General features: G+C 39.9%; 1 protein-coding gene across 1 annotated transcript; it reads right to left on the minus strand.

Moving 5' to 3' along the window:
* Nucleotides 1–1,774: 1,774 nt before the first annotated feature.
* CDC37L1 (cell division cycle 37 like 1, HSP90 cochaperone) lies at nt 1,775–24,614 on the minus strand. Its single transcript, XM_019463715.2, has 7 exons — nt 24,318–24,614; nt 20,154–20,435; nt 17,180–17,273; nt 10,901–11,016; nt 10,419–10,541; nt 6,345–6,509; nt 1,775–2,372 (listed from the first exon to the last, which is right to left on the minus strand). Exons 1-7 carry the CDS (start codon nt 24,447–24,449, stop codon nt 2,271–2,273), a joined length of 1,014 nt encoding a protein of 337 aa, XP_019319260.1. The 5' UTR covers nt 24,450–24,614; the 3' UTR covers nt 1,775–2,270.

Consider the following 24,614-nt stretch of genomic DNA (forward strand, 5'->3'; position numbering starts at 1 on the left):
CTGGACAGCCCACCAAAGTTCATTTTGAAATGTGAATTATCCCCTTGCTTAGTACACTCATTATTTCTTAAGGAACAGAGAAGAGGACATTTTTCTTAAAAGTAGTTTGTGGTACTAAAGCAAAATAAAGAAAAATAAAAAGTGTCAATTTATTGTGCTCAGTACTAACCTCTGTACTAACGTACTACTAAATATGTGAAAGTTAAAGTCTTTAAGTGCAAATTATGGCACTCCTCAGTGGTTCCCAGAATAAACCCAGTCACACTTACATTCAAAACCCAGAACACTTCCCTTGGAATGTAAAAAAAAAAAAAAAAACATACACACACACACCTGCAAGTTACACCTTAAATAGCTCTTCCAGAATTCCTGTTTCAGAGAACAAAACCGAACAACCCTTCAGGAGTAGCTTATTCAGTGTGCTGATCACTTCTCTCCTACCGGTAGTCAGTCCTTAATACCTTTAACTTAAAGGCGGCAAATGAAATCCAAAACAATCTGGGTGCTTCCAGGCAAATCCTGGGGAAAAGTGGAGTTAAGGAATGGAAAGTAACGGCTCTAGAAACATGTCAGTGAAATCAGGGATTTCGCTCCTGTGTCTATTCTCTATTTGACAGGAAGGGAAAACAAGAGCTTGCTCCAGAACAGAAAAAAAGAAAAAACTTCTATAACTAGGTCATTAGTTTAAAAAAAAAAAAAATTACAGGCTGATGAATATTACCGTATAAATTAGTCAAACATTTTATTATAGTGTATATATTTATATCAAAAGCACAGAAAGTTTTATTCTGAAAACCAGGAAGATTGTGATGTTCCAGAAGTGTGAGTCAGTAATTCCAGTCCATTTCTACTGGTGCCACGTGCCTTATCACCTCAGCCAAACCAAGGTGCAAACGAGGCTACGGTCACAGGTCTGATCACCGTACGGGTCCCTTAGCATTAGCGGTTTCTCAAACTGAGACACGGACTCCCAATCCCAGTCAGCCGTCTTCCAGATGTGTGCTGCTGCTCTCAGTGGGACTCAGCCACAGCCCACACTCAATACACACCGAAGCCCACATTCCCCTAAGTCCGAAGATTCATCCTCAATAACAAGGACAGCACAAGTAGCACTGTCATCTACTTCCAAATAAAACGAGTCATCACACGCCCTGGCACATCTGAAGTGAATTATATAGGAAGTAGTAAAGCTCAGAAGCATTCTATGGTAACTGACCTAAGGACAGCGAGGACAAATGTGGTAAAAGCCATCATTACCGACAAGGATCACCAAATTCTTAGAAGTAAGTAGTTGGGCAGCTCGAGGCAGTGAGGTCTTCAAGAGTTCTCCTGCCTTTTAAAAAAGTCCTTGGGCTACATAAAGAATGAAACAAACAACCATGATTTTAAAAATCAGAATATTCTTCCTGTTTGTTCTTATAGGCCATTAGTATTCTTTTAAAACTTGCTCCCTGAGAGATCCCAAACTATGTCAAGTAAAGAAATTAAGAGTGAGCTTGAAGTTATCTTATTAAAAAAAAAATCTAGGTTAGCTTTATCACTTTTTATATTACTATAACCCTTAATATTAAAAAGTCAACAGGATAAAATTAACTTCTAAGTAATACAGTCTTGAAGAATACATAGGGGGTAAAGTCAGTATCTATATAAAAATGGTATTGTACGCAAAGATTTAACTGATGGTGTCGAAAATACAAATGTAATATTATTTTAAAGGGAAAGACTTTGTTTTAATGTTTACCACCCAGCTTATTTAGTAAAGTAGATTATCCACTACTGATTTATTGCTTTTAATATGATGAAACACCAGATTTGACAGCTAAATTAGCAGGATACAAGTACATTTTATCTTTAATTATTTTTGTAGCGTAGGACATGTACATACCCATATAAAAAGAGACTGTAGCAGATGCCTCCTAGAATCAACCGGTTCTTGTAAACATTGCATTTGTGCAGATTTTCCTACTTTGATTCCAAAATTGAGTACAATAAGATTAAAGGCAAATTTAGTAGCCAAAGAAAACCAAAAAAACCCAAAGTCCAGTTTGACGTCCCACAACATATGGTATCACTCTCCTCTCTTCAGAAAAAAAAACAAAAAACCTAGCAGCACATAAAAAAAATTTTACAAAACGTTTCAGTACTCTTTTTTCCCCTCCATCAAAACCGAACAAAAATAAAGTGCAGCACCCATAAAAGTGTCAAGAAAATAGCCAAGTTCTTCCTTTCTTGTAACAAAATAGCACTTGGCCTCAGCAGTCTTAACCAAATCATACAGTGTCCATCATTTTGGATTCATCATCTTCTTTATGTACCACTGAGTTTAAACTGCAAAGAGCTGTATTGACAGAATACTGAAGATAATCTGGATTCTGGAAAACATAAATAGAGGGAAGAAACAATGGATGATAACCAGTTTTATGCCAGCATATACAACTACACGTTCAGTTTCACACCGTCTATTTCTCTGCGACGTATGTGGGAAAGAAAATGGGCTCAGAAGTCACACTTGGGTTGAAACCCAAGAAGATAAAGAAAAAAATAGGACCATCCAAAGAGGATGTGGCAAAGACAGATGACATACGTAAAAAACAGAAATGTAATAAACAGTTTTTTCCCTTTTAACAAACGGTGCAAGTTAAATTAGTCATAGAAGGGTACATCTTTCATGTAACTATGTGTACAAAGCTATTGATAATTTAAAAAAGATATGACTTTAAGTCAGCAATGTGTTTTAAAGATTACTATCTAATTACTACAGTAAATATTAAAAATGCAAAACACTTGAATAAGGAAAAAAATACAATTACCGAGTAAAAATTAGTTACCTTCAGAGTGTATTTTGGTTTTTCAAAGATTAAAAACAAACTCAAATGAGAAATTATTAATCTTTTGAGAGGTACTTAGATCCATGTATTAAAAATTGAGAATAAAAGAACATTTTAATTTCAATTTTTGTAGTTCCTAAATATTCTATCTGTTCGTTTCTAAAGCTAAGAAGAAAACCTTATTTAATAAATGCAAAAACAAAACCATTATTTGTTAAAGCACCATGACTAGGGACACAAGCCCTTAAAGACCCAGGACTTTAGGAAATTCTTCCCTAAGGAGTCAATTTTGTCTATTCAGTTGTTCTGAATATCTGCCAGCTACTCTGTTTTACTACTGTTAACACCCAGTTTCATCTGTTTATTTTTTTTTTAATTTTTTTTTTTTAACGTTTATTTTATTTTTGAGACAGAGAGAGACAGAGCATGAACGGGGGAGGGGCAGAGAGAGAGGGAGACACAGAATCGGAAGCAGGCTCCAGGCTCTGAGCCATCAGCCCAGAGCCCGACGCGGGGCTCGAACTCACAGACCGTGAGATCGTGACCTGAGCTGAAGTCGGACGCTTAACCGACTGAGCCACCCAGGCGCCCCTCATCTGTTTATTTAATGAACACCAATGAGGAAAACAGCCCAAAGAGAAGATAGATGCCGTAAACTTTCCCATCTCATAAGTAGGTGGGGTTTTCAGAAGATCCTCTTAGTAAAGTAAATATGTGTAATTCCATTATTTGTAAAAGTCAAAAAGCTAGCCAGAAGTTGGATTATTCCCAATCAAGTCTTGATGAAGGCAACGGCACTAACAACTGAGTGAGGTCTGGAACACTTACGTGATGTTAGACCTCAGTTTGAGTCCTGCCATCGCCACCTAATGCAATGTAATCCTGGAAGAGAAAACTTAGCACACCGTAGTAGATTAAAAAGCTAGTCTACAGGAAAAACCTAGGGTAACTGTCACAACACCTCTAAGAGGCCTTGATTAGTTCTCTCAAAACTAAGGATGAGGGGATTTGGCTTATTTGACAAGATTGTTGTCAACTGAAAAAAAAAAATGAAAAGCTAAAGTGTTACCCAAATTTAAGTTTTATAAAAAATTATTAAACCCTCATCACATTATCCCATTCTCCAAAGAAACAGAGCTAAGACCTTTACTGACAACACAAGCCCAATTCCAAAGGCCCTGAGAACGGAGCTTACAATTACTCTACCAAGACTGGACAGGAGAGGACCTCCAGAACTCAATATCCATCTCCCCAGGAACTGTAAAATCTACGGAGAGACTTAAAAACAAAAAGCAATGAACACACCTAACCTAATCCACACTTCAACTGAACTGATTACCCCATATTCTCATCTAGTAGCATTCCCAACACATTTCTCGTCCCAGTGACCGGTTCCTCCCAAGGGGACATGACTGCGTATTTCGTCCTGCTCCTAGCGTGCGATTCAGCAACCGTCTGTAGTGCAGGTGAGTGAGCAGTGCAGGGGACAGAGATCCGGGACCGGAGTGATCAGCCGCATCAACTGCTGGACTGACTTGAGGCCGACTGCCTAACCTCCGTGAGCTTCAGTTCACTCATCCATAAAAATGAATGAAAAGGAATCACAGGGTTTTGAGAAGATTAAACGAAACAACATATGAAGGTATTTTGCAATCTACAGACTGATGATAATAAAAATGGGATATTATCATTATGGTGAGCTTTTCTTCCAAAAGCTTCCCCTCAACCAGTCAAAAGTCCTTCGGTGCATCCAGCTGAAATTTTACACAGCCCTTCCCTCCCTCAGGAGGACTGGCGCAGAATGCTCAACTTTTCCAACCACGAGGAACAGTCTGTTAGCCCACAGGAATTAAGTCTGAACGACCCCGATAATATCAGCAATTTCAAAGTGTCAAAACTGTACAATCTCAGCCCCGCACCTCGCAAATGTGACAGCAAGGAACGCCTAGCAGCAGGCCTCAGCTGCTACCGGTATGTGCAATAAGAACTTAGTTCTCTCAGACCAGAAGCAGCTCTTTGGTAATAGAGGCCAGTTCTCTTTTAACGTAGATCTTTTCCCTCTTATGTTCAGAATCAATGACGTCCCTCCAAGTCTCTTTTTTCCTTTCTATTCATTATGGGGTATCTTCATTTTAGGGGATTTATATATTGTATATATTGGATGTGATGGTGTCTTACAGTCATAAAATTCCCTCGGAAAGACTAGTTAGATGTGGGCTATTTCTCAAAGAAGAGGAAATCATTACCATATTTAAAGACATTAAGAGATACTCTGCAGGACAAATCAAGGGGGAATATTGCTTATCTATCTAAGAGGTAACATTACTAACTATGTAAAAATCAAGATCTTCATTATTTCTATCCTTGAGAATTAATATTTCTGGCTGAGTTGAGTATTATCAACTCTTGTCCTTAAATTGTCACTTTGGCCTACAATTTATGTAACGGAAATGGTGAAATTATAGTCATAGGTATAGGTACTGAAAATCTCAATTCCTACTGCTTTATGAGATTTAAAACTACAGGGCTCTCCTCACATTGTCTTCTGAATGAGAATTCCCTTTTCACTATGTAGTCAACAGACTAACCTGACTAAAGTTGGTCTTAGAATCTTGGGGTCTGGAAATGAGAGATGACTGAGCTCAATTACAGTGCCACTACAATTAGCACAGGCAGCAATTTTGTTGTGGTAACTTAAAATTGCAATCCACAGTATCAGACCACTGGCCTAACCTCTCCTTCTGACATAAGCGACACAGCTGTATCTTGATCTTGTTGCAGAGGCTTAGACGGTTGATGCATATTACTAGAAAGAGCAGCTTAGCATAAGGTGCACTGACATACTAAGCATGCTACCTCTGCTAAGCGACGCCAACATTTAATAAGACAATGTTAAATAAACTCATGGAACAAATCACCTTGGTTGCCACTGAGATGTATGCTCTGAAGCCAACTCATCCTAAGAAATTCTTCACAGTATAGTTCCACTGAGAATGAGGGGCTACTCAGGAGCCATGCTGAGAAGTTTAGGATTGAGATGATCAATAGGTAACACCTGCCCTTAAGGATGCTTAGGTACAAGGGGCCTGGGTGGCTCAGTCAATTAAAGCGTCTGACACTCGATTTTGGCTCGAGTCATGATCTCGAAGGTTATGAGATCGAGCCCTAGTGTTGGGCTCTGTGCTCACAGCACGGAGCCTCCTTGGGATATTCTCTCTCTCTCTTCCCCCCTCCCCTGCTCACGCACACATACTCTCTCAAAATCAATAAACGTTAGAAAAAAAATGCTCAGGTACAACTCTTCTATATTTGAAGGAGTGGAATTTGGTGTCTAAATCCCCAAGGGAGGGAAGACATTTATTTAGTGACCAAACATGGCATGAGATGAAAGAGTTATCTTTTGAGGCGAAAATATTTAAAATGACCTCACATATATTACATGTAAGAAGAATAGTCCAAAAGAAGAAAAATTGTGTGAGCTAATAAGTTTATAAAGTATTTGCTTTTCCAACTTACTTGTGATAAGGATTCTAACGAACCTATAGATCCAACACCAGAATGGGGAACATGATTCTGAACTGTCATAGGTTGAAAACTTGGTGATTGAGAATAAAGTCTGACTCTTGACTTGAAAGCTTCAAGTTCATTTTTGAACGCTTCGAAATAACCTTCTTCCTCTGCCTAGAAAACACAAAGAAGCAAAGACTGTTTTTTAAGACTTCCAGACCACACAGTAAATTCTAACAAACATATATTAGATCTGAAGTGAAGGAAGTAAAGATAAGGTGAATAGTTTAAATGTATGTAGGAAACACCAAGATCCTTGTCAGATTTGTGCAAACTACCAGTTTCACAGGAATACGAAGAATTGGCTTCGTCCATTTCCCTCTGCTCCAGCAAAATAAACAGCACGCGCACACGCACACACACACACACGCACGCACACACACACACACACACCACACACACACACACACAAATATAACAAAAGAAAGTAGGTATTCTCCGTATTTCTAGATTCTTGACAGGATCCAAAGTAAGTCTCATTTAACCTGTCATATTCATTCTATCCCTTCCCATTGCCAAGCAACAACCAAGGGCTATTCTTAAAACGTTCTAATTCTCCATCGATTACCTGTTTATAATAATTCTCCAACTCTATACTCCCTATTTGTAAAACCATGAAAACTAAATAAAATTCAATATTCACCTCCATTACGGAAGCATCTTAGTGTTTTAGTGAAGCAAATACCTTTTCAACATTATGGAGAGAAGAAAGTATGAATAGTATGCTGCAGGAGGGGAACTCCCTCCAATGATGTATGTAATACAAGCAAGATTCTTGATGTAAAACACCCAACTGGCAGTTGCCTCCACTTAAGTCTCCCCTGCAGGTAAAGAACGACATGGCACATACCCTACACTAACAGGACTTTAGGCTTTAAGTTCAATGATGGAAGAGATTTTGTCAAAATCTCATTCCATGATCTCACTGGGCCCATTTGTGTGGAATGCTGTGTTTTCTTTCATGTAGTCTAGGTCTTGTGGATTAGTTATTAACATTATGTCCATACAAATCATGCAGACAACATTCCGTGCCGCCATTTTATCTGTTTATGAATCCAGCAGCCACTTCTTTAATTGCAGCATTTCACTTTAATCAGCGTATGGCACTTGTGTGGACACCCAGGACGTCAGCCTGCACATCCAGAGGTAACCCTTCCCAAACGGTTATGCAACTGCTATTAAAGGAACCAAGCGGCACAAGTGCTGGCGTGCCTAAGGCCTAGGGATTGAGGTCTGGAGAGACTGGACTGATTCTTGCCGGAAGTAACCCACGGGTCACTTGCTTCGTCTCTCTATGCTGCTTTCCCAACTTGTAAAATAGAAAATAATACACCTTATAAAATCTTATGAGGATTTAACGAGCTAATCCATGTAAAGTTGTTAGAATAATACCTGGCACAAGGTAAGCACTCTATGAAAGTTAGTTATTCCTGAACTTAAAAAAAAATTATGAAGAACATAATGTTTACGATTAAAGACTTTTCAGTTCTACTTTGACAAAGTAAATTTCAAAGGATACACACGGTTTGGCTATGTTCCATTATTCTATTAAGCACTAGTCCAAACACAACCAATAATGTAAGGCAAAGAAGAAAGTATGGCTTTTATTATACCTATGTGTCAAGTGAAATTTAGAACAGTCATCATAAGCGTAACTAAAATACCAGCTCCATCATTACTCATTAAAACTCTACTGTTTCGGGGAAATGTCCTACTTAGGCTGCACTTTAGAAGAGTTTACAACATTTAAGGTAGAGCTACTATCACTCTGATACGTTAAAGTTCAATACATTTAATACATTTTTCCCCTGTTTATAAAAGAAAATATTTTCACTCTAGTATATAAAAAAGAAAATGGAAATCACTTATAATTCTCCCATCCAGATGTTATCAAAGTTAAGTTTTTGGTGTATTTCCTTCTAACATCTAATTGTGTATGCTGAAATGTATCAAGTCACTCCTTTGCCTCTTTGGTTTTACTGCTTACACACGTATCCTTCAACAGCATATTGTTCAGTTCTGCTTGTTTTGAAACTTCATAAAAAATACAGGATACTCTTTGCTTTTTCATCCACAGTGACGCTGGTTACTATTTTACCAAATGAACATCCCACAGTTTATTCCTTCTACTGTCAAGAGACACCTGGGTTGCTCTCAGGCTTTTGCGATTATGAACAATTCTCCTCTGAACATTATGTATCTGCACATGTAGCCTTGCTTCTCAAGGGCAGCAGTTCTCAAACTTTATGCTCTCAGGACCCCCACTCCCTTTACACTGTTGAAAATGACTGAGGAACCTGAAGAGCTCCTGTTTATGTCGGCCATTATTTGTCAATGTTCACTGTGTTAGAAACTAAAACCCAGGCATTTAAAAATTATCTAAAATATAACAAATTCATTACATGTAAACATTTATAACACTTTTATAAAAAAAAAAACAAAACAACCGTATTTCTGAAACAAAAATATTTACTGACAAGTCTGGCTTAACAGAAGATAGCTGGATTCCCACATCTGTTTCTGTATCAAATAACATTTTAGTGTCACTATGGAAACGGTTTTGACTCTAGGCCTCCCAAAACCAGGTCTTGAAGACTGTTGGGTGTCCCTGGACCACATGCTGAGAAACCTGTTCTCTAGCATATACACCTAGAATTTCTGGGTTTTAGCACTTGTTCAACTTTACTAGGAAGTTTTCCAAAGTGGTTGCACCAATTCATACCTCTACAAGAGTGAATGTGAATTCTTAATTGTTCTTCTTGTACAACTTTTCAATCATTACTAATCTAGTAGAGAGTGTGAAATGGATTTAATCTTTCAAGATTTGTCTATTTTTCTTTAATATGGCCAATACATATCACTTCTTTTGATTTACAGCAAAGCATTTCCTCACATCATTAAAAATTCTTAAATTTTAATGTCTGCATATTTTATGTACCACAGATTGTTTTTATCCATTCCTCTAGTTGTTGAATTTTTAGGTTGTTTCTTGTTTTTTTCCATTACAAAAGTCATTTCTCTTTAACTGTGAGTTCTTTTATTTTATTTTTGTTAAACTGTGAGCTCTATACATGGAGGATTACCGTACCTACACTATACTCGCATCATCTCAAGCTGCAGTCCTTGCATTCGTAGGCAGTCAATACTTACTGGCCTCTTATAGAGCTCCCTTAAGTCTAAATTAGCATGAGATCAGCAATGTAATTTTTTCCCCCGGTATAAAATCTATAGGGTTTAGCCTGTGGCATTCTGGTTGGGTGGCTTCCTTTAATGTATATGGACCAAAGAGGTCTCAGCTAAGGCTTAATCTTCCCATTCATTTATTTTTAATATTTGTTTTTGAGGGAGGGAGGGAGGGGGAGGGAGAGGGAGAGGGAGAGGGAGAGGGAGAGGGAGAGGGAGAGGGAGAGGGAGAGGGAGAGAGGGAGAGAGAGGGAGAGAGAGGGAGAGAGAGGGAGAGAGAGGGAGAGAGAGGGAGAGAGAGGGAGAGAGAGGGAGGGAGGGAGGGAGGGAGAGAGAGAGAGAGAGAGAGAGAGCGCGCGCTGGGGAGGGGCAGAGAGCCGGGGAGGGGCAGAGAGGGAGAGGGAGAGGGAGAGGGAGAGGGAGAGGGAGAGGGAGAGGGAGAGGGAGAGGGAGGGAGAGAGAGAGAGAGAGAAAGAGAGGGAGAGAAAGAGAGAGAGAGGGAGCGCTGGGGAGGGGCAGAGAGCTGGGGAGGGGCAGAGAGGGAGAGGGAGAGGGAGAGGGAGAGGGAGAGGGAGAGGGAGAGGGAGAGGGAGAGGGAGAGGGAGAGGGAGAGAGAGAGAGAGAGAGAGAGAGAGAGCGAGCTGGGGAGGGGCAGAGAAAGAGGGAGACAGAATCCAAAGCAGGCTTCAGGCTCTGAGCTGTCAGCACCGAGCCCGACGCGGGGCTCGAACTCACACACCGTGAGATCATGACCTGAGCTGAAGTCGGATGCTCAACTGAATGAGCCACCCAGGCGCGCCCCTTAATCTTCCCATTTAAAAATATTACATAGCTACTTACTTTGGCTTTCTGGAAAAATAAACGAAAACACCCTCTTGGATCCACATTACAGTTTTTGGCCATTTCCATAATAAACTGCATCACAACAGCTTGATGTGCTATTTGTTCCATTAGAGCCCCTTTCTGAAAACAGACATTAAAATTACCAAGAAATACCTCTGGAAATATATTTGACATTGTGCTTACTATGTGGATTTTAAAACATGATTTTCAAATAGGCTAAAAAAGAAAAAGGTTTAGAGTATACTGGAACAAAGAAATGAGGCAGCAAAAAAAGCCTACTGGCAAAATTTCCTTATGCTAACTAAAACAACTATAAAAGTTCCCACGGTAAACTCAAGTAGGTCTAAAAACAAAAAATTATAATTCTATTTAATAACCTTCCTGTTTTCATTTAAAGGAAGTAACATAAAAAACAAAAAACCAAAAAAACATATCAGAATTAAATTAAGGGTCCCAGAAACTCAAGGTTTACACAATACCTGTTCAGCTTCTAGATGAAAACACCATAAAATAAGATATTTAGCAGTTTCTTCACATACAAGGTATGGATGGTCAGACAAAAATCTCTGACTATCATCCCATCGACTCAACATACCTATAAAAAAAGGATTAAATCACAATTGTCAAATACTCTTCTAAACAAAGAAATGGTATTTTAAAATGATTCTCTTTAAAGACAATTCACATTACTACAGCAATAGGTTATGGTAAAAGAGCAAAGAAAGAATAAAACTCTTTTAAAGCAATACCCAATATATTGGAAACAGCTTCCAAAATTCACAGAAAGTTTCATTTCAGATAATTAGGTTAAAATAGGGCGACTGGTTTAAAGTAAAAAAAATCCTGCAGCTGAGGAATGCCTGAAATTCCAGGCAAACTGGCTGGTCATCCTAGGCGGAAGTACGTACAAATGATTTCAAGACACTCAATATTATTTACTCACAGAATACAAATTTTTCTATTAGAAAGATGGAGAAGAAAGCAAAACCTCAAGAAACTATACTTAGCAAAGACATAATAAAAGTGAAAAACCCCATCATCTCTAATTTATTAAAAAATGTCTAAGCTGATAAAGTCAAATGTTGACAGCAGAGAAAACCAATCAAGTATGATAATAGTAAATGTACTTTAACCATTTAGTCATGTTTATAACACACAGAAAACCTTTTAGAAATTAGTGAAGCATATTTAAAAGCAGATGCCATTTTGCTTCAAAATATCAAGCTAATCCAAATACTACTAAAGGTGTATCTGTATCTTTATCCAAATTAATAAGAAATTTGGCCAAAAAGTCAATACCATCATGGAACCAACAAAGCGTTCAGCTTTTAACTTTGTCCAGTAAGCTTTACACATGAATAAATTAAGTAGAACAACATTAGCTTTAGACTCTTAAGACTCATCCAAAGAAGTCTGTATGTCACTGAAGCATTCTGGAAATTTTAGAAGGTGGTGTCAATAGTTTGGCAGTGACATCTTTCCTCTAGATACAAATTGAACTTCTGTATGTTAAAGTTCCACATTAGAACACAAAGAAGAACAAAACTGAGGACAAATGTCTTTTTGACAAACACACGTTTAGCAACACATGGGAATCGACTGAAAAGAAATGATTACTGTTTCTCATTTAAATAAAGGAGGGAGGAAGCATTTTAGCATTTTCTCGTAAAGAGTTTTATTAAGTATTTTCCCAATGCTTCAGATGGAGTGAGTAGGGCATTTTAAATTCTGAGAAACAATGATTTTGAAAGTTACTTAAAACTACTTCTCAAGCTACAGTTAAAGAGTCTAATAACTTCTGAGGGTCAGATCTAAAGAAAGCATAATCCTTATTTCTTATACCTGAAGCCATAAAATAAATCCTATGAAGCAGTTTTGCGTTAGCTTTGTTAGAGTCCTGAGGAGGTATTTCAACTCTATCCACCATCCACACAGAGAGCACTGCTTCTGTTTACTTCTCCATGGCAGCATCATGACTTACTGAGGCACCCAAATCCTATCCATTTTGGTTTCTTTTACAGGAAGGATAATACGAAATGGTTAGTGACATTTATAGGATCATGAGGGTGTCATCGAATGTTAAAAATTTTAAACTATCCATTTAATGCCTAAGACAAAATACTTGAGGTTGACCACAGCTTTTCTTTATCTGAGAAATACCTCTCATCACTTGATTTCAAAAATGCATACCGATTATCATGAAACTGACACGTCAGGTTACAAGAGCCCACACACACCTTCGTGGAAAGAGTGTGGCATTTTATGAACAAAATACTTCAAGAAACTCCAGGGCTTTAGTGGAACAACATACCTGAAATCACTGTGACGTTATTTTACAATTTGTAAACAAACTATGAGTAGCACAATCTCTCGTGGTGACTGAAACAAGCAGACTCAGAAACAAACGGCCTAGGTCCGAATACTGGCCTTACCATCTCCTATGCCTTGGCTAGCTCTATGCCTCCTTTTCCTCTTCTGTAACATAGGGCTAAAAATAGTATCTCATTCAGAGGGTTTCTGTTGAGAATTAAATGAGTTAATACACACGAAGCATTGGGGACAGTGCCTGACAAGAGGGTACATACTAGGCAGTATCAACACAAAAGGGAACAATTCCCTCTTTCAGCGAATATTAGATGCTTTGGAGAAGACTAATATAGTCATTTCAACCGGCCGGCCAATCTCTGAATGCTCGAAAAACCTTATCTTGATGAATTAGAGTGCTTTAATTGTGTGCTTCCACGTATGTATTTTCCTGAACATCTAAATCCCAGTCCATCCACCAGCTCTTGATATTCCACCGGATTCCTAAAACGGTTGCCCAAGACACACGACCTTACTGATTTCCCTTTCCTCTTGGCGTTATACTTACAGAAAACCAGATCTGAAGCCTTCACATCACACTAATGATTTTCCTGTCTCTAGCTGCTGAAAACATCCCAACAAGGTTGAGAATTTCTCAGTGGAAGTTAAATAACCTCTTCTTCTGTATTTCCCGAGTCCCAGATCACCTGTATTTCCAGTCACCTGCCACCAGACAACTATTTCTACCTACACGTTTGCACATAAACTCCTCTTATTTGGAACCAAACCCATTTTTCTCTCCCTGCCAGCTGCAGTGCTTCACAGGCTCCATGTCACCCACTCAAGAATTCTAGAAATTCCTCTAGACACTTCCATTCCTCCCACATCAAACTGATCACCAAGTCTTGTGGTGACACTATTATAAGCTGTTAAGATGGTGAATCATGTTAATAAATTTTCCAATGTTAAGCCATCCTTGAATTCTTAGGATAAACCCTTTAAAAATACTTCTTTTTCATGTTATAAAAATGATGTACATTCATTGTGAAGAATTTGAAAAATCCAGAAAATCATCTGCAATCCTACTACAAGAGATGATTAATGTTAATGTTAACACTTTAATGTATTTCTTTCTGGAATTTTTTTTTCAGTAGGCTCCATGCCCAGCGTGCAGGGCCTGAACTCATGACCCTGAGATCAATACCCGAACTGAGATCAAGAGTCAGACACCTGCCTGAGCCACCCAGGGGTCCCAGGGCTTTATTTTTAATTACTTAAATAAAATTAGGTGCCTGGGTGGCTCAGCTGGTTAAATGTCTAACTTTGGCTCAGGTCATGATCCCACGGTTCGTGGGTCTGAGCCCCACAGCAGACTCTGTGCTGACAGCTCATTCTGTCTCCCTCTCTTGCTGTCCCTCCCCCCCTCCCCTGCTCCTGTGCTCGCTCTCTCTCTCAAAAATAAACACTGAACAAATTTAAAAAAAAATTAGAATCATATCATGCATATTAGTTTTCTAGTCATTTCACTCCACATTCTATTCAGGAGTTTTTATACTAAATGTTTTTCAAAAAACAGGGTATCAATGTGGTTTCGAAAAGCAATGTGTAAGCGCTTACATTGAGGAAATGGAATATCTACCTTCAATACAAATGAGAAAAATCCCATCAGAGTATTTATGCAAACATTTACATCTTTCAGTAAAAATTCCAGTGACGACATCCCACATAGATTCAAAGATGTTAAATCACAGCTAACTTTGGCTGGAAGTGAAAAGCTGATGTACCATGAAAAACCGTGTTAGATCATCAAAAAGCAGCTCTGATGATCACAAAGAAAATGAGGTCAGAGACGCACAGGACTTGGAATAAAACTTCCGGGAAACTGAAAAGAAAACAGACTTTGCTGCTAAATTGGTATATTTATAAAACACGAGTTAACTAAATTAACAAATTAAATTCAACTGTAGGGAGGGAAATCCAAGATTTCATTGCTTCAAAATACTCCACGATATGGTTGTACCATTTATCATTAGATGGTAAAGTCACATAAGTAAGATGGTCAACAAACAGCACAATGGAAATGTTAATGTGAGGCACACATGAAACCGCAGGGCAGTAACTGGTGTCAGGTCACCGGAGCCCTTCACAGCTCTCGGTGTCTCAGGCTCGTGCCTTCCAAGAGTTGGGAATGCAAGCCAAGTTTGGAAAGCCTCCGCTGGAAACTTTAATTACAGCTGCTATTCCAGATGTGATACACTTTGAAGAAGTGTATCAATGTAGTCATAATCCTGACAAATGCTTCCTTCACTCTCCACCATAATAAGCATAGAACACCAGAAACATCTGCTTGCACCCAGCAGGAACAGCATTACACTTTCACTGAGCTGCCTAAGGTCTCTGGCTGCTCTGTGCCACAATTCAGTCCACAGGGACTTCCATCATCCCACCATCCCGCATGCCTGCAAGCTGGTCCACGTCATGCTGACAGAACTTGGTGAGCAGGAAGTGGCAGGTATCCCAGATGTCTTGGTAAGATATATGCAGGCCAGAAAGTAGGAAAAAACACATGGAAAATTTGGGAGCCTACTACCTTAGTAACATTTCTAGGGATCCAAGGAACTGCGGCAAGTAGGACATCTCCTCCAAAGGAAAAAGGCAGCGTGCATTTCCATCAAAAAACAGGCACAGTGTGAATCTGGGAGTGGCTATGAGGTCTGGTTGACTTTGGAGACAATAAGGCTCTGATTAGTCTTACGGGATGAGACGATGGAAGCCCCAACACGCAATGGCAAAACCTCTCCTTATCAGTCCTCTACGTATGGAGGTCAAGTCAGCTTTTTTCCTCAGCCATCTCCCTGTGTGCATAATATTGTATAAATTCAGGACTCTCGGTGGCAGACTTGAGATCATGCAGAGATTCAATGGCACGGGATCTCCCATTAAGGATATTCCAGGACAGCCTCTCAATACCTAATTTGCCAGTAGCAGAAACCAGCGCATGGTGGTGCCATGCTTCCACCACTAATACGTCTGTGGTCCTACTAAATGAGTTATTGCCCACATCACATTATTTCTTGACCCAGAAATTCATTCTACAACAAAAGACATGAAGACAAGAGGCTCACGAAATTCACTGGTCCTATAAACATCACCACCCAGAAGCAGGTATTATGGAATGGTTAAATGTTTTGCTGAGGACTTAAAGAGTCGTAGTGCCAGATGGGTTACAATACCCTGTGAGGCTGGGTCATTCTCCCACACAGAATTGCTTATTAAAGTGCTCTGTCTGCAGCAAAAACGAGGGGACCATGTTGCACCATTAGGCTTCCCATGGCTCCAAAGCTTACAGAAGGCCATCTGGGTGAGAGCACCTTAAAAGATGCTCTTCTAGTACATGGAAGCAAGGACTCCAGGCAGGAGTGGCAAATCACACTGTCACAACCAAGACTCATTTACAAAATTGTAAAAAGTAAACCCTGTTCGCTTCGTCAAGTTCTATTCTTTACTTAATTCGAATACACAGCCTTTCTTTTTTTAAAACAAAGAGAGTGAGAAAAATGAATCCTTTATGAATGAACTACAGAAAAAGGGGAAAAATCCAAAGTAGCAGCAACCGTTTTAACGTAACTGAAGGATGAATGAAATTCTAAACGCTTAGGGGAAAAAAAACACCTTTGGAAGTATATTTCCAAATGTCACTTAATAAGATGAACATACTATAAATGAAAACTATGTTGACTAAATTAACATGTGACTTGGGATCAAAATACAGACCTTGAACCTTAACCACTAACACTTCCCAGAAGCACTCTCTCCCCAGCAGCACCACACTGCTTACGCAGTGCAACATGTTATTTCCCAACTCTGCACTCGCTGCTGCTCCCTCATCTACACGGGGACCTCCTCCTATGTGTTCTTCAGTCTAGCTCAGATGTCACCTCCTGTGCGAAGTCTTCACTACATCACCCCAAGCCCGCTGTCTTTCTTCAATAGAGGAAACTCGTTTTCAGTACCCTGTAGACATATTTCTATTACTGTACTTATCCGAATAGCAGCTGAAGGATCTGCGTGACTTATACAGCAACTATTCCCAAACCTGAAAATAACGAATGCTAATCAGATGCCAATGGAAGCAAAGAGGGAAAAAGAGAAAAAGCAAAGACCAGTTGGGAAACAGAAAGATGCTGTGGAGTAAACAAAGACTAGGTCTTAGAGGGCAGCATTATATAATAGACTGAATTTTGCTTCTCTTCACAACTTAGTTTGCTGTCAATCTATTTATTATCCAAAAAAAGGGTCTAAAACAAGAGCTGTACAACTGTGCCAGAAGTGGCTATCCAAAAGGAGTTTTGTCATTTACCTTCTTTTTGGTACCCATTATAATACAGACACTTTTTGTACACATATTTATGGTATCACTTTATAAAAGAAGGAAAACTAAGCAGCACACTTACCAAAATGTCTGATTTTTTGTTCATATTTCTGCATAAATGATTTGGATTTATCTTCATCTTCTATTTCTTTTCTTTTATCTTGATTAATAAAACTCTAAGAAAAAAATTCTTTAAGTTAAAATCAGATTTTATATTCTAACTGAATCTTTCTCAGATACTGAATGCCTAGCAATCCTTCCTATAAACACTATAACAAGATGGTACAGTATTATACTGATATTATATCATTAAATTTATCTGTTAAACTCATTTAAAAAGTTAAAATTTTCTGTACTAGTTTCGACAGTTTTAAAAAGTGATGTATGTGTGAAAATTATAAATACTTTAGAAATCATACAAATTCCCTATTAAAGCACAGAGAGATCCTTTACATGAATTGCATGTAAATTTGCATTATTCATTGCTATTAAATATTTGCAGCTCTAGTCTAATCTTCGGAGTTCTTGCTGGAAATAAACTTAGATTTTCAAAGCATATAGAGAATGAAGTATATCTGATATAACTTCTTGGCTAAGACATAAACCTAAAATATAGACCCTTGGTTTTAAACTTTTCTTAGGAAAGGCCAAACAATTTGATTCTGAAATCAAGTGCAAATTCTATTAAGGAAGTGCTTATTTTCAATTAAATAAGTCATAAAGCAGATCAAGATGAAGTTTTTATCTAGCCAGAAAAACTGGCAGGACAGTTTCTCAGAACATTCTGTGATCACATTTAAACCTTGAGATCATCACTGCCAAAAAAGAAAATTGCAAACCAGCTCTGCCAGTTTATAATCTGAAAGCACACAAATTTACATATTTCAAAATAAGAGCATTTTTTCTTTTACATATCCTGCTATCTAGACCAGCACTGTCCAATAGAAATATAATCCAAGTCACAAATATAAAGTTTTCTCTTAGCCACATTAAAAAGCAAAAAGAGACAGATGAAATTAGTAACCCATTTATTTAAACCAACATATCCAACACATGATCATTTCAACATGTAAGCAAGACAAAAAAATATTCATGAAATATTTTACTCGGTTTTGTACTAAGTCATCAGAATCTGGTGTGTATTTTACACTTACAGCACATCTCAATTCGGACTAGCCACATTTCAAGCGCTCAATAGTACATGTGGCTAGCGGCTATCGAGTTGGACAGCGCAGATCTAGACCAGTCCTCTCAAGTCTCAAGCTCCCAGACAAAATCAATGTACGATTTTGAGCAAATGACTGGAACATAAAGATAATCCTAATTAAAATGTGGTATAAATGTAGGCTATGTTATAACCCAAGTTCAAAAACAAACAACAACAACAACAAAAACAATTAAAAGCAGAGACAAATGAAAATGTTTTCTTTGTGACCACTGTGTTAGGAGACATTAACTTTATAAAACAAAGAAACACTGCCTTGACCATTCTCTCTGGAAGAAAAAAAATATTTTAAATAGTTATGGTGTATAAATGCAAACCAGAAATAAAGTAAGTGCTAAGAAGACACACCCCTTGGAACAATATATATAGACAGACACAGTGAATCATTCAGATAAAGAATGATCTTGGTATGTGTTCAGGGGTAAATAAATATATACTGGCATGAGCACATAAAAAGTCTAGAAAGATACAACTTACTGTTAACAGTGGTTATCTCTGGGAAATGAAACTGGAAGTGAAGGAAGCCTTTCAATTCTATTTCACATACTCGTGTGTTGTTCTGTTTTTAATTTTTTTTTTTTTTTGAGGGGAGAGTAGTGGGGGAGGGGGGAAGGGAGAAGGGGAGGAAGAGAACGAGACGGAAAGAGAGAGAGAAAGACAGAGACAGAGAGAGAGAAGCCCAAGCAGGCTCCATGCCCAGCGCAGAGCCCAACGAAGGGCTCCGTCTCACAAGCATGAGATCATGACCTGAGCTGCAATCAAGAGTCAGACACTTAACCCACTGAGCCACTCAGGCGCCCTTGTTTCGTCTTTTGTAATAAACATGTTGCACTCACAATTCTTCTCAACGTGATAAAGCACTGATCGAGCTAGTCGTGTACATTTAACCTGTGTGTATTACTTGCTGCGGCAGAACTAGCGCTGGTCCAAGGGAAGGAAATTAAAAGCGCTTAAGAGGGTAGGTTGAGAGTGGATGCTAGGACAGAAACCAAGAGTGTTACAGACTGAGAAGTCTACAGAGTAACGATGGTTAAAGATAAAGTGAATATGGACTTACACAAGAAAGAACAGTCTATCCCTGAAGCTGTGAGTTAAGTTTACAAAGAAAAAGAAGTACTATTTTGCACAGTAGTAAAAATGCATTTCACTGCCCATTTCTTCTTCAGACGCGACAAAGAATAAAGCCCACGAAATCGAGGGCGAAACAGAACACTACCCTTAATGACTACTAACTTGGCAAAAGTACCGTACCAGTCCTCTCGGTTATGTTGGTAGTGCTAAATCTGGATTACTACCCGAGGTTTACTAAACACACACCAGGAAGTAACAGTGAAACACTCGTTCACAGACTCCGCATCTGCACGTCAGCATTACGCAGCGGACAGCAAGCCGACAGAAACAGCAGAGAGCTCTCGTAACATCTGAGCTTTACCACATGCCAGGCCCCGTCCCGTGGGCTTTTAAGACATTACCGTATTTAGTCTTCATACCCACCCTTCATTGCTGAGGAAACTGAGGCTTAGAGAGGTTAAGTGACTTGCCCAAGGTCACAAGCAGCAGCATGTGACAAAGCTGAGGTCTGAGGCGGTCTGATTCCAGTCAACACTCACATTCGGCGTGCTATGCTTCGGGTCCGCGCCACACAGTCGCGTTCACGACCGCCCCCGTTCGACGCTACGGGGATACAGGTTTCCTGTAGCCAACGCTTTTCATAAACTGTCAAAACCGTACACCATTCACAGCAATCTGCCGCTTTGCTACCAAATGCGCACAACTGGTCTGTACAAACACTCAATTTCTTCTTTCATCATGACCCAATCAGACGTCGTACCTTATTAAAAACATCCTTGCTAATGGCATCCATGTTCCACAGACACATTCTCTCTCTCTGTACGAGAGCCTCTTCTTTCTGCCTCCACTCTTCTTCACGTTGCTTCAGCTCCGATACCGCTGTCTGTGCTTTGGCATGTTCCTGATCCAAGGACTCCGAGTTATGCAGGGCTAGGCTACCAAGTTTCTGCTGAGCTTCGGCGAGATTCCATTTGCACGCCACAGAGCTCTTGACAAACTCTTTCTGCTTTTGGCAAGCCAGTTCAATTCCATGACTATACATCTGGAAACAAAACAATATTGTAAGAAACGAAGACGGCCACGGGTATGTTTGTGCAGCACAGTTTTATTTTCTTGCAGTCAAGGATTTCTGTAGTCTTTTCTGGCACACAGGTATTCTGCCTTCTGTGTATGCAGAGTTATACTTTTATATTATAGGTCTTCTCTTCATCAACTAGATTCTAAGCTCCTTTATTAATCTATATACCACTTCCTTGACAACCATCAGGCAAAAAGCCTGATCATCAGCACAATGTTCTACACATAGCTGGTGCTCAAGAAACATTCGATTGACAGCTTCGTAGTACTGAAACAGCACAATATTTGGGAGCAAAAGCTTAAATCTAGTTCCTCACCTTACAATATGCTGAAAACCAGATCTTTAGGGTTTTGTTCGCTATCACACAGATAGTCTTTAACTTAATCCTAGTCAAAACAGGCAGAGCTATCAAAAACAAAAACAAAAACAAAAAACAAAACTGGTCCACCCTGATGACTGCCTCTGTTCCACTCATAAGCAACAGGAATTAGTCATAATGTTTACCGAACCACTACATGTAGGGCACTTTAGTGTTTAATTCCTTATATACCTCAGCTCTATAAAACAAAAGCTGAAGGTTCGTTCTTTAAGACTTCTCAGCCAAAACGCAGAACAATTTCAAACTACGTACTCCGAACGATTTTACTTCGATCTGTTCCCTAATCTGCACCACTGCTCAAGTCCTTATAATTTCATACCTCAATTATATAAATACAGTCTTTCTCACACGAAGCCATTCTCCACTCCACACCGGACTTGGAGTGATCTTGCCAAAAACCAACTCCGATCATTTTCCTCGTTCTTAGGGTCCTGGGATAAAGCACAAACTCTGCAGCGTGGCGCAGTCCTTCGTGATCTCACTTCCTACCATCTCTCCAGACTCAGTTCCAGTTATTCTCCCCCTCGTTTGCTGCTTCTTTCCACCGCCCACCCCTTTCACCGTGGCAACCCCTCACCCCCCCAACTCCCATCTCCATTCCAGATTCTGGCATCACTTCCTTACATCTTCTCTAATCCTTCCTTTCCCACCCAAGGTCTGCATACTTCTTAGTGGTGTTTTCACACAACATTGTGCTTAATTGTCTACTCAACTATCAGCTTCTCGAGGGGCTAGAATTCCATAAGTCTTAGATGAATAAATGATTCTTCACTTCTTGTAACAGACTAGTGGTGGCAAATACGTTTTGCAAATATTTTTACAAATATTTGAGGCAAATAGCACTCAAGGTCTTTACTTTGGAGCCGAGTCTTAGATTTCTACTGCAGCAAATGTGGATGTTGTTGCTATTCCGGTGTTTTATTTACTCATTTAGTAGGCTTGAAGCCCAGGTATCACAAGACCCTAACCAACCAAGTAATATATATAGATATACATATTTTGCTATCTGAAAATAGGAGCAAGAATAACTGTAGCCTAGCTATGCTTGAGCAGGAGCCAGGAAAAGGAGAAAATGAAGCTATAAAATTTATCTTATAAGAAAAGACAAAAGTATACGAAGAAAGGCATATGGACAAATGGAAATGCCCTGCATTTTCAAATTGTGTGGGAGCAAATATTCATGTCTCAAATCAAACACAGAAATCTTATTTCCAAATTCTAAAAATGATTCATGTTTAAATTCTTCTCCACAGACTATACAGACAACATCTGGCATTTGAGCAAACTATCCAACATGTATTGAGATGATTTAAAAAAAAAAAAAAAAAAAAAAAAAAAAAGGTCATATTTTACCTGTGAACATATTGAGGTTTTAGGGGAACATTAAACATGACTATATTTTCATGAACATAAATTCAAAAAAGGAACTGCTGGCGTTAGGTTTACTAACATCACTTTACAATTAAAAATGCTCAAACAGGATCTCTAAATTCCCAATTGCTTTTTACTTTAATTGGATCTCAGAACTGTACATCACATATGACATTACGATGTCTAGATTCCCCATGTCTGGTAAAATTAAACCGAAGCTGTTTTTTGAAAAGATTATAAAATGCTTATAATTTGAATTTAACATTTTATTCTTTCCAAATATCCCAATCCCAAAACTTAAGTCCTAAAGCCAGCAAGACAAGTAAGTAGGTTATAAACACGTGGACAAACTTAGCATTAGTCACTTGGCAAAACGTAACGCCAAAGGTAGTTTCAGCCTCGTGGTGTGACATCACAGGATGGCAAGTGCAGCAGGTAGGAAAAAACACTGTAGTAGAAGGCAGAAGTGGGTGCCAGTTTTAATTCTGCCACTAACTGGCTACAGAGTCTCAGAGAAATCACGTTTAATGAAGAAGGTAAGCCTGTTTACTTAGAAAATACCTCCAGCTAAATAAGCTTATAATTCCAAGTGCCTAAGTAAAGAGTTAATACACAGATATTTTCAAGTTTATCTTTTTGGTAATCTCTACACCCAACATGGGGCTCAAACCCACGACCCAGAGATCAAGAGTCGCATGCTCCTCCGACTGAGCCAGCCAGGCGCCCCTCACAGATATTCTCGAAGTTCAGAGTTTATCTCAGGTTACTTTTGTGATTCAACCACAAGGCGCTGAAATGCTGGAGACCTTTTATTTTCTCTCCATATGCCTTCAAAATTGACAAGAGCAGCTGCTGTTCATTTTTCCCCCTCCATAACACATTCATTATATGCTCACATAACCCATTTTGTATATACAGATGACACTAGCGATCCATAATTAGGGGGTGACTACTAACCTGTCGACTCTCATTCTGTCCTCCTAAAAAATGCCTTGCACTTTCCCAGAGACTGGCTGGCCGAAGTACAGTCTATGGTTATGAAACAGCATTTTTCTCCCTGAAGCCAACTAACCCAGTGTACTGGGCACAGGACCTTACACTTATTAGCAAATGATTTAAATCACTCATCTTTGCTAACAGCAAGATGTGCCTAGAGAAAAGCTGTTAATTCAATTAAGCTCTTAGGGACCCTACTCTGCAAGAAGCCTGGAAAGTAGAGACATCCATAACCGTTTCTCCGGACATATTCGTGTTTAGTCTGTGTTCTTAAAATATTCTTCCAAAACACCCAGATTAGGAGAAAAACCGGGATAAGGTGATGAGTAGGTAAGCACTCCCTAAGACAGGACTCAGAAAAATCCCAAAGGGTACCTCATTTGGGTAAGTTTCAGAGGAAAGAAGGCTGGATTGAAACCCACAAGTAGCACCGGGAATCTGAGGAAGAACTCCGAAGAAAAGGGCAAACGTGTGCCTATGTGTTTTCACTGGAGACTGATGTGGAGCAAAACTAAAAACCTAACTGGAGGGGAAATGGTCACATTAATGGGACGGGTTTACACCCCCCTCAAAAGCGAGGTTTTACGGAATTTATTCGGATGTCCAAAGTCAATGAAATTGGATCCTAAATTTGTATAAAGTCAGGAGCTCAGCGAATTATTGAAACACAACCAACCCTTCGCTGTTCCTAACTATTAAATGGGCACAAGTATTAGGGCCTTCAAGAGAATAAAGTGCTCGGGTAAAAACACGCACGAGGAGACAAAGGGTCAACGTTAGAGCGTTAGCCGCCCCAAATCTGGGTGCTGTCGGGGGGGGGGGGGGGGCGGGGAAGGGGGAGGAACATCTTTCCAGGATGGGAAGAAATTAGCCAAGGTGAAAAGGTGTGCGTGGAGGTGGAAATTGGGAATACACGGCCAGCCCTTCTCAGAAGCCCTCAGAAGATGCTACAATAGCCGCGGGATGGCATCAAGCCCCTGACCCCCGGGAGTGAGATGGGGACGCAGAACAGGGTACAGGGAGGGTCGCAGGGGCAGGGCCGCGCTGGTCCCCAGGCCGGCCCCTCCCCATCCCGCCCCCGAACGCGGGACCCCTCTCACCTGGGCGCCGCCGCCCGGCAGCTGCGGGCAGCGGGGAGAACTGGGGGACACGTCCAAGTCACTCTCTTCCTCGGCCTCACCCTCGGCCCGAGGGAGGCTCCAAGGTCCCGGCGGCGGCCACGGCTGCTCCATGTCCGGCTGCCCCCGGCCCTAGAGCCGCCACTGCCAACGGGCTTGGCGTGAGCGGAACCTGCTGCGCGGAGCCAGCCGCCCCAGCCTGCCGGGGCCGTTACCCAGAATCCCTCTGCTGGCCGCGACGCCGACGCACACCCCGCGCTGGCCTGGGCCGCGGACGGC

The sequence above is a fragment of the Panthera pardus genome, unplaced genomic scaffold, assembly GCF_024362965.1.
Source record: "Panthera pardus isolate Hobbes unplaced genomic scaffold, ASM2436296v1 HiC_scaffold_20, whole genome shotgun sequence".
NCBI classification, from domain to species: Eukaryota; Metazoa; Chordata; class Mammalia; order Carnivora; family Felidae; genus Panthera; species Panthera pardus.